The following is a 16,078-nucleotide window of genomic DNA, read 5'->3' as shown; positions in this document are numbered from 1 at the left end:
TGCATCGGTGGAACGTTATCTTCTCTGAGAATGACGATGGTGCCTTCTCGTATGTCGTGATTGCCCTTGTTCCATTTGTTTCGGATGTTCAGTTCGTTTAGATACTCCCGATGCCAGCGGCGCCAGAAATGCTGCTTGAGTTTTTGAATATGTTGCCAGCTGGAGAGACGATTGGTTGGAGTGTCCCTGAAATCTCGTTCTCGAATGCTGGTTAATGAATCTCCGATGAGGAAGTGACCGGGGGTAAGGACAAGGAGATCGTTTGGGTCGGATGAAATTGGAGTCAGCGGACGGGAGTTCAGGATGGACTCGATTTCAATGATTAGTGTGTTGAAATTTTCTAAGGTTAAGAGCTCGTTACCTGCGACACGTCTGAGATGTCGTTTGAAGGATTTCACTGCAGCCTCCCACAACCCGCCGAAGTGAGGTGAGTTGGGAGGAATGAAGCGCCATTCGATCCGTCGGTCGGCCAAAAAGGACTGAACCTTTACCTTATGATCGTCGGCCTGCAGGAGGTTTCGAAGCTCTCGTAGTTCGTTGTTGGCGCCAACGAAGTTGGTACCGTTGTCGGAGTAAATTGTTGCGCAGAATCCTCGGCGAGCGATGAATCTTCGCAGAGCAGCAATGAAGGCCTCGCTAGTGAGGTCGCTGACCAGCTCGATGTGGACTGCTTTAACTGCCAGACATACGAAGATTGCTACATATGTCTTGATTTTACGTCGGTTGCGATCCTTTCGTTCTTTGATGTAGAAAGGTCCGCAATAGTCGATTCCGACGTTGGTAAATGGCCGAGATTCCGTTATCCGTGCAGCTGGAAGGTCACCCATCACGTAGTCCACTGGAGGTGGGTTAGCTCGGCAGCAACGGACGCACTTCTTCAGCGTGCTCCAAACTTGACTACGGCCGTCGATAGGCCAATAAGTTCTTCTTAGAGCATATAAGGTGGCTTGAGTTCCGGAGTGGAGATTCAGGAGGTGTTCATGCTCGATTATGAGCGCTGTAACTGAGGACTTCGGTAGAATGATTGGATGCTTCTGACTGAAGGGCATTGGTGAGTGACCGAGTCGACCTCCGACTCGCAATATCCCGTCCTTGTCCAGAAACGGGTTGAGTCGTCGTAATTTCCCCTTCATTGCAGAATTTCGGTCTGTTCGGAGAATATGGATTTCATCTGAAAAATAACAGAACTGTAGTAATTTGATCAGTTTGTTATGCGCATTGGTTAAATCATGCGTGGTTAGAGGTCCCCGTCGATCCTGTTTCTGTCGCCATCTAAGACAACGTGCGGTAATTCTCATCAGCTTGGGCCAAGACGAAAATCGCTCCAGTAGACTATGGTCAGCCGGAGTCACGGACAGACAGGTTGCCTTCTTCTGCTCCGGAATTTCGGTCAATGGTACTGGGTTCCACGTCGGCCAGTATTCTTCAGGATGTTGGAGCCATACCGGTCCATGTTGCCAAATGGTTGGTCGTAGGAAGTCTTCGGGCGATTGACCTCGAGATATGAGATCTGCAGGGTTGTCGGTAGTGGGGATGTGACGCCAATCTGAGGTGTGAGTCTTCTGTTGAATTTCAGTCACTCGATTAGCGACAAAGGTTTTCAGCGTATGGGGTGATGTATTAATCCAATGCAGAACGATCGTGGAGTCAGTCCAATAAACAGTCCTAGAAATGTTGTTTGGTAAAGCTTGAAGGACTGTGGTGGCCAGTGATGTGAGAAGAAGTGCTCCACTCAGTTCCAGCCTTGGAATGGTTTGTGACTTGAGCGGAGCCACCTTTGACTTTGCAGTGAGAAGTCGTGTCCAGACATGACCATCCGGAGTGATGGTGCGAAGGTAAATGCATGCTCCATACGCCCTTTCGCTGGCGTCACAGAACCCGTGTAACTCAATTTCCGCTGCGGCCTTGATTATGGTTTTACGTGGGAACCTTACGTTGTTTAACAATGGTAGCTGTGTATAAAATCTGTTCCACTCTGTATGTAAGTCGGCCGGTAGGGATTCGTCCCAGTCAATTTTTAATGTCCAAAGTCTTTGGAGCAGCATCTTAGCTCGAACGATCACTGGTGCCAGTAATCCAAGAGGGTCGTAGATCTTGGCGATTTCGGAGCTGATTGTTCTTTTCGTGACTCGAGAGGCGGTAGGGTTGATTTTGACGGAATACAGGATCGAATCGTCAAAGGAATTCCAGATAACACCTAGAGTTTTGAACGTTTGCGATTCGCCTAGCAGCAGCTTATCGTTTATGTCCTGCTCGGAAAGTCCTCGTAGCAGTTCCCGGTCGTTCGATGCCCATTTTCGAATGTTTAAGCCGGCTAGTTTGAGCAATTCTGTGAGCTCTGTTCTCAATGATCGTGCCTCGCCCCTTGTATCAACTCCCGTGAGAAGATCGTCGACGTAGAAGTCTCGCTTTAAGACTGTCGCTGCTCGAGGGTACCGATGTCCCTCGTCGTCCGCCAGTTGTCTGAGGCACCGAATGGCTAGATAAGGGGCCGCTGACAGCCCGAATGTCACTGTGTTGAGTTGATAAGTGTCAACCCTTCCATCAGAGTTGCGCCACAAAATTTGTTGGAATTTCCGATCCTCTGGACGCACAAGAAATTGTCGGTACATTTTTTCGACATCTCCTGTAATGACGTATTGATGAGAGCGAAATCTTAGAAGAATGAAAAATAAGTCGTCTTGCAATTTCGGTCCCGTATGAAGTACGTCGTTCAATGAAACTCCGGTGGTGGTTGGTGCAGATCCGTCAAACACAACTCGGAGTTTCGTAGTTTGGCTGGACTCTTTGATCACGCCGTGATGTGGCAGAAAATATCCATCGTCCGTGCAGTGGTCCGTGGTGATCTTAGTCATGTGTCCTAATTCTAGGTACTCTTGTATGACGGCGTGATAGTCGGCTTCGAATTGTTTGTCCCGTTGGAACCGACGGCATAGGGATGTGAGTCGCTTCATCGCCATGGCTTTAGAGGATCCAAGCGAAGGGGTTGTTTCGTTAAACGGGAGAGCGACAATGTATCGCCCTTCGTTGTTGCGCTGAACGTGGTTTCGGAAGTGTTCCTCGCACTGTCGTTCCACTTCCGAAGTGTGTACAGTGGGAGGTCCTTCGTCGATTTCCCAGAACCGGGCGAGATCCGCCTGTAAAGCCGTCGTGGAGGCGTGAAATGCGTGTGCTGGTGATTGCGAGGTTGGGCTCCCCCCGATGACCCATCCGAATTGCGTTTTTTGCAGACGCAAGTCGGGTCCGTTTGCTTGACTGATATCAAGCTGGCCGACACAGAGTGATGCTAGTGTTGGCCCGGCGCTCAACAATATTTCGATCGGAGCGGGTATGTGGAATCTTGGATCGGCTAGTTGGAGATTCCGAGGTATCTGTATCGTTGAGCGATTTATGGGTTGATCTGGGATCCAAGGCGATATTGTCGGTATGATTAGGAACGTCAAGGTGCGTTCGTATCTACCGTCAATGGAGGTGATCGTGGCCGTGATGTAGCGTTTCGCGGTCGTCGACAACGTGTTGAGTGTTCCGATTGGGACCGAACATTTCCGTTGATTGAGTTTTAACGAACTAGCGAGCTTTTCTGTAATAAAGTTCATGCTAGAACCGGTGTCTAGCAAAGCCCGACAACGGAATGGTTGAATTTTATTATTCAAGATGTTGACCTGCGCTGTGACTAACAAATCGTGCTGCAATGGTTCGGAGGGAAGCGAGGTCAATGAGTCTGTTTTCTGTGGTTCGGTCCCTAGCAAAGTCGTCTGATGAAGTCATTGCCCTTTTTGTTGTTTAGAACCGGGTGATATAGTTGGTCCCGATCCCGTCGTTCGCGATAGCCGAGATTCGCGTTTCGGAGATGTTCGCGGAGATGTTCGGGGAGACGTTCGGGGGGACGTTCGGGGAGATGTAGATGCGCGTCTCGAACGATGTGACGAACGCGGGGTCGGTGAACTGGGCGAGGATCGACCGTTGGATGCCCGGCTGCTCGACGATCGACCGCTCGACGATCGACCGTTCGACGATCGACCGCTCGATGTTCGGTCTACACGTGTTTGGACCTTGCGATGATCATGGTCTCGGTGCAGATATGTATGGTGTCGCTGTCTGCAGATGCGACATGAACCGGCGGTACATTGAGTAAGGGTGTGACCCTTGCCTAGACAATTAGTACAGAGAGACGTCCTTTTGGCCGTTTCAAGACGTTCCTTGGGCGACTGCGCCTTGAAGGTTTCACAATTCCATATTGCGTGTGGTCCTCGGCAATTCGGACACATCGACGGCTTATGTGTAGTCGCGAATGCGTGAACTCGCGGGGCGTTCGGTTGCTGACGGTTATGTCGATCGGACCCCCGTTTTATCACGGTTGATGCTGAATTTGTTCTGTCACCGTTCGTACGCGTTTTCAGAAATTCTACCAAATGCGTGTAGGACGGCATTTTTTTGTCTGGCAATGTGCGGTGCCATTTGCGTATGATGGCTGCTGGTAGTTTCAATGTGAATATCTTGAGAAGAACGACGTTTGATACGACTGGTTCGCCGAGCTTCTTTAAGGCTTGGAGGTTTACCTTGACCGTCTCGAGAAAATCATCTATGGCTTCGGGTGTTTCTTTAGTTATTTGCGGATAGTCAAAAATCAAGTCCCAGTGGCGCATGCAGACTTGACGGTGGCAGTCGAATTTTTCTTTAAGAATGTCGATAGCAATTGAGTAATTCAATTCCGTGATGTCTAGCGATTGTATGCTTCGCGCGGCCCTTCCGGTCAGGGAGGATTGGAGATAATGAAACTTTTGCACGGGTGTAAGTCGCTCGTTTCGATCTATGATGGACAAGAAGGAGTCGTAAAATGAATGCCAATTCTCGACGGTACCGTCGAAAATAGGCACATGAATCTCCGGTAATTTAATTGATGCAGCCTCGCGAACAGCGGCTGATTCGCCGCTTGTCGATTGCGACGGCGTAACTAGTCGTAGATTGTTTAATTGGTGAATTACTCGGAGCTCTAATCTTTCGTACTCGTCTGCTATTTCAAGGCCGCGCGCGATCTCTTTTTCATCTATACTTGTAAGCTCGTTTTGAATGGCGCGGAATTCCGTCTCATATGTTTCCAGACGATTTTTCATTTGGATTAATTCGTGCTCTTGCGGACAGCTGGATTGTTCGATTTCGTCCAGCTTTTTTGATAAGCGTGTGAAGTGGCTGATGCACTGGCCTCGGCGTCGGCGCAAGGCGGCAAGTTCATTTCCGGTTGCCATTATTTATTAAATGATAGAGATTGAAATGGTTAGAACTTACTTCTGTTGACGAAGGTGATACTTGTCTAACGTGACGCGTTTTGTAGTGAGAACGAAGTTGTTGGATCTCGTTACGTTGACGATTGTCCAGTTGCGGCGGGAGGCTGCCTGGTTGCGTTTCAACCACCGAATTATGCCTCTTCAAAGGTGACGGCCCTTGGCGTTACTGACTTCGCTGGAGTGGTAACGCTTCCGCTGCTGGTTATGTTGGATTCACGTGGCACTGTATGGTAGTGGGTGTCACTGGCGTGCACTTTTCACAGACACGTGATCCGGCTCGAAGGACCAAAATGTTCGATCACTCGCGGAGAGACGCGATCGCGAAGAAGCACGTCAACGAGAGTCGTAAATTCCCGTTACGATTAGATAATCGACGCCACGAATTGATCGATCCCCTATTTCGTTTAGGATAATAGGGGTGGTTAATTGAATAGTTACACTGATTCAACAGGTATAACTTTATATTTATTTCAACAACTTCGTAAAGAAATGATTGCACTGATGCGAATGTACAAGTTATAGTTGATTGATCTTGACCCGGTTACAAGATGTTGACGGTTTGAAGAAGCGAAAAAGAGTGTACTTCGACGATGACGCTGTGACGGAGGAAAACTAAGGATGGGTGTGTCTAGCGCACGGGATCATCGGATTTGTTGGCGACGATTTTGGCTAATAGAGTGAGGGAAATAGGCTTCGTTGTTAATTGGTTATTTGCTATGGTGGTGGGTGAGGAAGGATGCTCACCGCCCTCAAGATAAAGTCGTTGGTGGGAGGCCTCACACGTGAAAAACAGAAACTTTCCCGTGTCAACCCGTGGCGAGCAATAAACTTCGGGAAACAATGCAACGGAAGAATCTTTGTTAGTTTCGAAGGACCTCGACTAGGAAATTGCTGAGATTTATGGAGGGTACTTGAGAATATTGAGGGTACGCAGTAAGGATGAGCGGACATCTGGTGACCATCTTGCCCGCGGTGTGTGGCCAGGTCTAGGCAGAGTGTCGCCCGGCGTAACACCAATGAACATTAGTTTCCTAATTCGTAAGTTCATGAAACTCAAATTATGACATACAATTTCACTTTAATCTATACGTTTGCAAAATGACAACAAATCTTCTAAGAATTGATATTAAAGTAAAACAATGCAGTAAACTTTAATATATTCTAATTTGTCTTTCACCTATAACAATTATCATGTATCTAACGTAAATTAAACAAAGAATGTTTTCGTACTTATTATACAAACGAAGCAGCAGAGAAATAAAATAAAGACAATGGAATTATAATTAAGGGAGCAAAATGAAATGTTGATTCAACTTCAGGAATGTATTACAAATTAACTATTCATAACCTTCATTTTCATATATTTAAAGTATGGTTCGAATAGGAAATCTGAACTCGCCAAGACTGTCGCATAAAATCAATGCCTGATATAAGAAAGAAACACACATAATAATTAAATATTTACAACACATAAATTAGCACATAATTATCAAAAGTAATAGCTAGAACCAAAATTATTGAAAAAACTGTTCAAAATCCAACATTCTAAGCACCTTTCATTACATCGCACTATCACGAATCATCCAAACGAATCATCGAAAAGCGACAGGTTAAAACGACTGGTAGACGACGCTCGTTCATCCATTGGCAAGCTATTTTTAGCGAGTGAAAAAAGTACATCTTTGACAGGAGTCGCATAACGAAAGGGTCGCCATTGACGTTTAGAAAAGTCGACGCGGGGGAAGCAGTACGCTCTCATCGCAAGTAGGGCGTAATATTTCCGATATTTCCAATATGCTCTTGGTATCGCCCCGATGACAGCACGCCTCCGCACAACGTGAACCTACGACAATACGAAACACACGTGCCGCGCGCGTTTGCGCTTCCGTCCATGCAAAGATGAACACCGCCACGAATACAACACGTGCGCAGAGGTACATGAGGACAAAGATATTGCGGTTCGTAGTTCGAGCCCCGGTCTATATTCGCGTCACTGGTCTCACGCGCATTGCGGACACGCGCTGCAACCTCGGACGTTTTGTTCGCAAGCACAATGCGAAACCGTGTTTCTTCCGGGTTAGTCGCCCGTCGCCGCGGATGAAACGCCAAAGGAGAAAGCGAAAGGGAACAAAACGACCGGTGAATCGAAAACCGTCCTTTCGGAAAATACCCGCGTTTAATACCCTCCAGGGATAAACCCTTTCCAACGGTTTAATAGACCATGCAACGATCACGTTTTTTAATTTCACTCTGCAATTAACGTTCACTGCTATCGATGCATACGTAGTTTCAATGAAATTGTGTAACAGCGAGAAACACTGCCGCAACATTACGTCATATTTACCAGCAGTGAATGTATCAAGCAGCTTGTATCGAATTCCCTTTAGTTGGACGGACAAGAAAATAATAAAATTACGTCTTTCCGTTTTCTGTCATGAACGACGCTGATGCATTCTTACACTTCATTTTGCATAATTGGTAATTATCGTTGCGCGCTTTATTCGCGACAATGCTAATGCTTCTACTGTTTATTGTACGAATATATGTAGTAGGTACGTGAATTTTGGTAAAATTTAGCGGAATATGTTCTCATCGGAATCGTATAACTACGTATTCGAAATTATATAGTAAAATGATATTCTCTACATCAATCAAGTAATCATTAATTAAATTAATTAAATTGATCTGGTTAAGCTGAGATTTATTATTAAAATTATCATTAAAATCTCATTAAAAATATACCGAATATATCTATCTAAAATATTTTTCATTTCTCAGTTTTCATGCTCGTTAAATAAAAAACGCGCTGGAACGTAGTATCTGTAGCAGAAAATACGTATAATCCTTCCCAACTTTATCGAAACGCTCACAAAACCACTCGCACGATCTCGCCTACACAAAAACCGTCTCCACGCGAGCTGTTCGTTACTGTTCATCGTTTAAAAGGTTCCGTGCTGGACCGATTTTTGGTTACTTTTCGTTCAGGCCGATTAGTTTTTTAGTTTTGCTTCTGATAGTTTTGTGTATAACTTACAATATTTTTAATAGTGCAAACAATGTAATTCTCAGGAAAAGGATTTATTGTTTGAGATGTATTAGACATCAAACCATTAAATTTAATTTTTAAGCAATTGTACACGCTCTACGCTGCACGAAACGTGTTAACGCGTCGCTGCCTTTCAATTACCTCATAGAAATGACGTGATAATTCCGCGATGGTTATTGGCGTCGGCGAAAGAGCGACGCCGTTGATCGAAGGCCAATTAAAGCGACGCTGCGCTGTTAAAGCGAATCTAACATATCGGCAACAGTAAAAAACAAAAGAAGATAAAATTGGAATCACATTCCCCGATATTAAGTTTTCTCTCGTCACTGTGATCCCGTTCATTAATTTTTTAAGAAATTGTTATTTCTTGCGCGATCGACGATTTATCGGGAGGAGATTAATAAAATCAGTAGAGAAATAGAAGGATGAAAAACAAATACACCGATCGATCATCCGTGCTTAAAGTTGCCCTGCCGGGCACGATAAGTAATTGTCGACACTACGAAAAAAGCGCGGAGATTTTCGGGAATCTGTTCTCGATCGCGTGCGAAAACACTTCCCCTTTCCCTCTTCAAAATGTAATTTACGGCTACGAGCCGACCGACATCCATCAAACCGGGGAAAAAATAGCTTCTCGATCCCGACGCAGCTGACTCCGATCATAAAAATCGAAAATTCGAGGATCGGTATACAACCGAACCACAATATCCTCGGACGTGGCAATACATAAAATGATTGAATAAATTCAGTCACGCTTGGGGGTTGTTGTTGATGTTACGAAATGTTACAGTTATGTGTTTTTGATGCTAAAGATGATAAAGATAGGTTTCACAAAAATGTCAAACTCTATTAACATTTGTAGAAGCTTATGTTTGTTCATGTCTCTGAAAATGTATATTTCCCTGAAGCTTATAAAAGTTTTGTTTAAGTTTAAGTTCTACTCTGACGATGCTTGTAATATAACATTTAAATATGATGTAGAACTCTTAAGATACATTTTTTAAGAAATAAGGACTCATAATTAATAGAATCTAAAAAAAAATAGATATGAGAATTTTGTTGCATACTATTTCTATCTATTCTAGAATCACATTTTTGGGATATTTAAACTTTAGCCCACTAGATCTGTAACTTAGCAACATTTTGCTTACGTTCTTTCGGTTGCTTCACCCTACATAATCACATAAATTTTACATTATTCTTGTCTTCTTTGCAACCCTTTCATTCCACAATAAAACTTCCAAACAAAAACCAAAACACATTAAAACGGAGGAAATTCATCATCGTCACAATTTTCCCCTTTTTTACTCTAACTATTCTCCGAACCATTAATTTTCCAGCAGTCAATACTTTCAAAAGAATCGATTTAGCGAGCTCTCGTCCATTTATTGACACTCGTTCACCGTTAAAAATAATCCTTTCACATTTTTACATTCACTCTCGTCCCTTCGTGAATCACAGCACCCTAGGATACACCGATGCAAATACTAGTATAGCGCTATTTACCACCGTACGATCGCTACGTAGCGCAGATTTTGCCTGCAGGCAACGCGATGCCAACTCGAAGCTTTCGTGTTAGAGCTTTCGCAATTTCGAAGCTGGGAGGATAGCTGCCAGATGAAACTCCCATCAGAACGTAACTTAGGGAGCTCATGAGTACGACGTTGGTTGGAAAACAGGGGGCCGGAAGCTTAATCAGCTGACTAATTCCGAACGCCCGCTGATGTAGCCCGCAAATCGCTACTAAATTCAAGTATTAAAGCCGATCGGTGATCGATGACGCATAAATCTACGATCTGGCAAATCCCTGGCACTGTCAGTTTTTTTTCCATCGGTGTCGTTATAAAAGCATTAAGGTATCGAATGATTAGGCTCCTGGGTCGCGTATGTCAGTCCTGTGATTAGTTGATAGCTTCTGTCTAGTTTCTATAACGTTTCTAACGTATTACAAATTGTTAAACATTTATTTCTACTTCGAATAAACAAAACCGTACTTTTTTAATATTTTTGAGAGACACGTGTAGTTTTTTTGTAATTTACGCAAAAATTATTTTCATCTTCGTTCTAATTAATTCGTAAATACCTCTGTTCAAGTCAGTTTCATTTTTCTTAATTTAATATTCCTTATGTTCTGCCTGATTGCTTCCGAAATATTACAGCAATAAATTAATTCGGTAATTCCTTAGCTTTTAGTTATTTCAAAGCTTCTAGAATTTTTTTCTATGTAAATTTCCGCGAAAGGTTTCCTTTCTTCTCCACTACTCTTTCAAGTTTCGATATTTGTTTGTTTCTTTTTTATGAAGTTTAGAAAATTCTTTATGAAATTTCTTGTTACCGAAGATGCTAATCAATGAACAAGATTCAGGTACAAATTAGTATAATAGATTCACGTACGCCGTGTTATGTATGCGTCGCCTAGTGTTTCAGTAATCTATGTTTATACAGCAACGACCAGTGCATAACTGATTCGTCGTGACTAAGCAAATCGAGTTAAGCCTAGCCAGATTTACCTCTCTGTGACAAGTAGCCTGTACAATTTCACAATCCACCAAAGAGAAACTTGAGTCCTTCGAGGGAGAAACCCGGAACGTTGTATCGTTGCACGACTTTACGGATAACGTAAAGTTTTCGAGAGAAATACGCGCGAGACGACGTTAATTAAAGCTTTCGAACTTTCCTCACGCGCAGAAGAACGCTCCTTAAAGCAATGCTCTGGTTACGGGAGTAGGTTAACACGAGCGGCAAAATTCAACAAAAGGTTCAAGGATTAGAATTTCAATGAATCTGTATTTTCTCTATTGTTTTCTGGGTTCGGTGTTTTAATTCTTATTTCAATGCAACGGAGTGGTGGAGAACACAGTTGGAAATATATTATACAGTATAATGTGATATGTGACACTTACACTGAAATTGGAAATTGAAAACTAGGTCAAAGTACAATATATATAGAATAAGGTATTCTTGTACTAGTCTTTCTTTTTAAGAAAATTGACTTTAAGTGTTTGTTTGGTGAATGTGCACTTAACTGGGTTTCAGTTTAACAGATTTTAGTTGTAGGTTAGTGCTTTTAACGTTTATTTGCATTTATTGTATAGGATAATGCAGAACGCCCAATGAAGCAAAATAATTACGAAGGATAAATTTTATTACTTTGGAAATGTTGAAAATATTTTGTTTGCGTAATTTGCGCTTAATTTATCAAACTGAGTTTACTATAAAATAATAAAATATATATATTATGTATGAATATTCCGTTTCATAGTTTGGACTTCGTTTCTCAATACGATAAACACAACTATAATTATAAATATTAATTTCCAAGGAAATCTCAAGCTAATTTGGCATTGTAAGTAGAATATAGACGTATATATTAGACAAACGTTCAATATCAATTTTCTCGGAAACGAAGCTTCACATGAAAAAATTGTATTCTATGTTTCTGACATAATTTCATGTAGTGTCACCCACTTGATGCTCATACTACCATTCGCAGGACACCCTATACATGTATTAAGGAATATGTGTTGGTAACGTTAAATATTTAGTCTCTGAGAGGGATGCAGGCGCTAAGTGAAGCTTAACGATATTAGCCGCTGTCTGGAAGGTTCATAACGATCAGCATCAAATTACGGTGTCCCCTAGCGTTGATAAGTACTTAGTTTACCTCGAGATGCCGAAAGTACGGTTTTTATCGTTTTAATGGCTAGGCGCTCGATTAAAGAAGGGAGAATCCATTTACAACATTGCGCACTGAACTTTCAGGCTTCATTTTCTTGATAATTATTTTAACGTCAGAGTCATTTTTACAAGAAAGCCGTGATAAAAATTTATTAGACACGTCTTTAAATTCAGCAATTTACTTTATCTACGGATCTCTCGAGTATCATGAATACTAGCCTATACAAGTATTGAGAAATCAAATTCGAAGTATAACTACATAGCAAAATTATAACACAATAAATTACGTGAGTTCATGTAGAATCATGTAGAATTAAAAAAATTACTGTAAAATTAAATTATTCACAATTATTCTTAACAAACGTTTATTGATACTTTGGACAAATTAGAAACTCTTTGATAAATAAGAAAATCGATTTTTAATCGGTATTCTCTAAGATATAATACAGTATATCAATTTTAAGAAGAAGTTACAACTACGATCAACTTACGCAACAAAGCCAAATAAGACAATGTATGTTATTCAATAATAATCCCTCGACTTTAGATACAATTACCAAACATGTAAAAAACCCCTATGTGATACCCACCTTATTTCCCAGTACCATGATCTCATTTCCATTCGACATTCAAAAAGTCACTCTGTATCAAAGAGCTTTACCTAACAAACTCTATAAACCTGTACAACCGAATAAGACCAGGGGTATAAACTTACCAAACAACGCAGACGGCTCGACGTCGCGCATAGAAAGACTGGAGGAGGCCTGTGATCCGCTGGATTCCGTGCTCTGCATGCATCTTAGCCTTCTTCTCAGTTTTGGCATGTCAAACGGCAAGTCCCTCAAATCCACGCTGGTCGCGCTGCCAGACGTGGTGGCGTCCTGTTGCATAAGCAATCGCCTCCTTCGCAGTTTCGGCATGTCGAAAGGCAGATCGGATAGCTCAGGCTCGTTGTCCACGAGATTGATGTTATCCAGCTGCGGTTTCAACAAGTGGAACCCGAATGGTTTGCACTTGATCCCGGCTCGCGACTCGATCGAGATGCCACTGTCCGATCCTTGGATCTCCGCATCGCCCGACGACGAGGATTGCAGGGCCAAGTTAATCAGATTCTTGTTTTGCGGTGTGCGTCTCTTCTTGAAAGACGTGTCCATTGGTGAGGTCACGGAGTTTGTGTTTGTATTTCCTGTGTTTGTGTTCGTGTTATTCGACGCGGTTACGTTATTTTCCGTGGTCACGTTCTCTTCAGGCGAGGCTTTCTGGGAGTTGTTATTACGGTTGTTGTCGGAAGTCTCGGAGGCAGGTTCTTGGGACGATTTGTCAGAGATAGGAGACAATATGTGTAGTTTGTTCGCGTGGTGGGTTAAAAAACCGGTCATAGAAGGTTGCTGATGATGATGGTAGCAATTGGTGCTGCCACTGTCAGAGCTGTGAGAGCTTAGACTGGTACTATGACGGCTCTCGGAACTACTAGTGGATCTGTTACCCTCGCTAGTGCTACTTCGAAGCGATTCCATGCTACCTCCACTGCTACTGGTAGCCATACTCTCTGTGCTCGAGTATCCCGCCCTGCGTCTACTGGTCCGTAATTTGAATTCCAACAAGCCGACATCCCTACGAGGCCGTAATAGATCACTCTCGGCCTCGTGAGGCCTACCTTTGAACTCCATGATCGGCTTGCTCTCGCGAATCAAACTGCGTGGTCGTTGCCTCTCCTCTCGCGGCCTCCCCTTGAACTCTAGTATCAGTTCCTGGTCGAAACGTCGTCCCTGAGACGATTCTACATTGTCTTGAGCAAAACTTTTCGGTCTACTTTTGATCTCGAGAATACTACCCTCGCTACTTTGAGGCGAGTCTTTCGCTCTCAACAGAGACTTTACGGGCAATCTTAGATCCTTGAGACGTGGATGGTCAGGTTGACAGGGTAGGTTCGGTGTGCTGCGTATGTTTAACAACAAGTGATCACGGTTGCCATGGAATTTGGCAGGCAACGGTGCCGTGGATGGAGGTGACGGAGTATAACCTCGGGCCGGTAGTCTCGGTGAACCGGTTTTCTCGTCGCTTGAATTGATCTGGAGGGATTCGATGTCTTGGGACAGAGTAGAAATATTGTCTGATTGCTGCTGTTGCTGTTGCTGTTGCTGCTGCTGCTGCTGAAGACGGCTCGGAATCGGTTTTGGGCGGAGAAGTACAACTTTGCGTCGATCTTTGCTGCTGTGGGACTGACCAGCGTATTGGACTTGCTGTTGTTGCTGTTGTTGTTGCTTCGACGTGTCCGTCGATGAGCTCGTTCTGCTTACTGGTATCGCGCTGCTGCTTCTGATCTGCATTATCAAATAACAATCAATAATTATCATAAGTATATTCATCGTGAAAGTGGATGAATAGGAACTGATCGGAGAATTAATGTTTCATTGTGAATATCTCAAGTATATCAGAAGTTAGTTTATACAATGCGAAGGTATAACTACGTTCTCGTATAATGAGCGAATTATACGGTTCGGCCGCAATTAAAGTTCAATTAGCGCTAGATAGGGGAAGATTCATAGTTCGTGTTCCGAAATCCCGTAACATTTTGAGATATATTGGACTTTAATTGCTTTTCATTAAAGACCAGCAGCCCCGCATTTCCCTAATATCAGAGAACAGGCAAACTCGGGAAATAAATCGCAAACGCAGATGTTCCCGTAAAAATGATAATTCTGGAATCTTCTTCCGTAAAACGATGAAACAAAGCATTAATATCGTAAAGAAACAGGAAAATGCACGAAAAAATATGGACATATTAATATTATATTATTTACTATGACAAATAGAAGAAATATTTATCGAATACGTAAATAAAAAAATAAATTTCATAAAAGTACTCCAACATCGTAAGAAAAATAAAATATAATCGAATGCTATCGTAGATGATAAAAGATAAGAACATTGATACATACCTGTGAATGCAACACAGGATGATTGGTAACCCGATCGAGGTCATCGAGGTCATCGTCAGAGCGATTGACCTTGCAATCAAAGGCCGTCTCGTAGAGGTGACGTTGCCTAGCCATCTCTTCCTCGTCTTCCTCCACCTCCACGTCCTCCTCCTCCTCTTCCTCACCCTCGTCCTCTCCCTCCACGTCGTCCTCGTCCTCGACGAGTATCGGTTGCGGGTCTATCCTCCGTGTACGACGTAGCTTGCGCACTTGGTGCCGCGTTAGTTGCGGCTGTCGTTGATCTAGCTCATCCTCCTCTTCTTCAGCTGATGCGACGCAAGTACAAACCGTGGTTGGTAGGTCGTGGCTTAACAATCTATGAGGAGGCATGAGGGTGTGATCCCACTCGGTGATGATGCACGACGAGAGGATCTCGTTTCTGGCTGGGACAGCATGCTCGCTCCCCGACGTGGGGCTCACTAGATCCTGACTTTGATAATGCTGTTGTGGCTGCAATGGATGTTGTTGCTGTAGCTGCTGTTGTTGATAATGTTGCTGCTGTGGCTGCTGCTGCTGCTGTTGTTGTTGTTGCTGAGATGAATAGGAACCCCCATCACCCGCCACCGAGTTTCTCTTCGGTATACCGGGTGTTCGTGAACGTTCACCCGGTACGTCGAGACTAACGCTTTTTCTGTACCTGTTCGGCTGTGACTTGCTTATTTGATCCGGTACCTTGAACAAATCGCCGTAGTAATAGGGTGATGGATGGCGGACCGGCTGATTAGATTCGGTGGGTGATTGATCTGTGAGATGCACCAGGGCTACGCAGTCCACCACAGCCCCGTCGACCGAGCTTAGCTCTTTTTCTCTGTCTACTGACAGAGCACGAGTCGAGGAAGACGCGTACAGACTGTTCTTGCGTTTTCTGATATCCACTCGGCGACCATCTTCGTCATCCTCGCAGGAAGAGCCTGAAGCAGATGGATCTGGAACGAATAACACATAGAATCTTCATGAGCATCGTCTACTATTCGTAGTACATAAAGGCGAATATAGTCTTTATATTTACATATGTATCTTCGTATAAGCTTCAGAGTCCTATTAATCTTTCCTTGGCACGACTAGCGTCTCATAAAAAATATTATGGT

General features: G+C 43.5%; 1 protein-coding gene across 1 annotated transcript in view; it reads right to left on the bottom strand.

Moving 5' to 3' along the window:
* The window catches only part of hwt (SH2 domain-containing adapter heavyweight), a 252,780-nt gene that overhangs the window by 17,199 nt on the left and 219,503 nt on the right, over positions 1-16,078 (bottom strand). Inside the window, exons 5-6 of the mRNA XM_069132416.1 lie at positions 14,952-15,916; positions 12,725-14,333 (exon numbers count right to left, since the gene is read on the bottom strand). Coding sequence (XP_068988517.1) covers positions 12,725-14,333; positions 14,952-15,916 — 2,574 coding nt within the window. The remainder of the gene's footprint in view (positions 1-12,724; positions 14,334-14,951; positions 15,917-16,078) is intronic.

This window comes from Bombus flavifrons, chromosome 2 (assembly GCF_040668555.2).
Source record: "Bombus flavifrons isolate JBK064 chromosome 2, iyBomFlav1_principal, whole genome shotgun sequence".
In the NCBI taxonomy this organism is placed as follows: Eukaryota; Metazoa; Arthropoda; class Insecta; order Hymenoptera; family Apidae; genus Bombus; species Bombus flavifrons.
The sequence above is the reverse complement of the archived record's forward strand: the minus strand, read 5'-3'. Positions and strand labels throughout refer to the sequence as shown.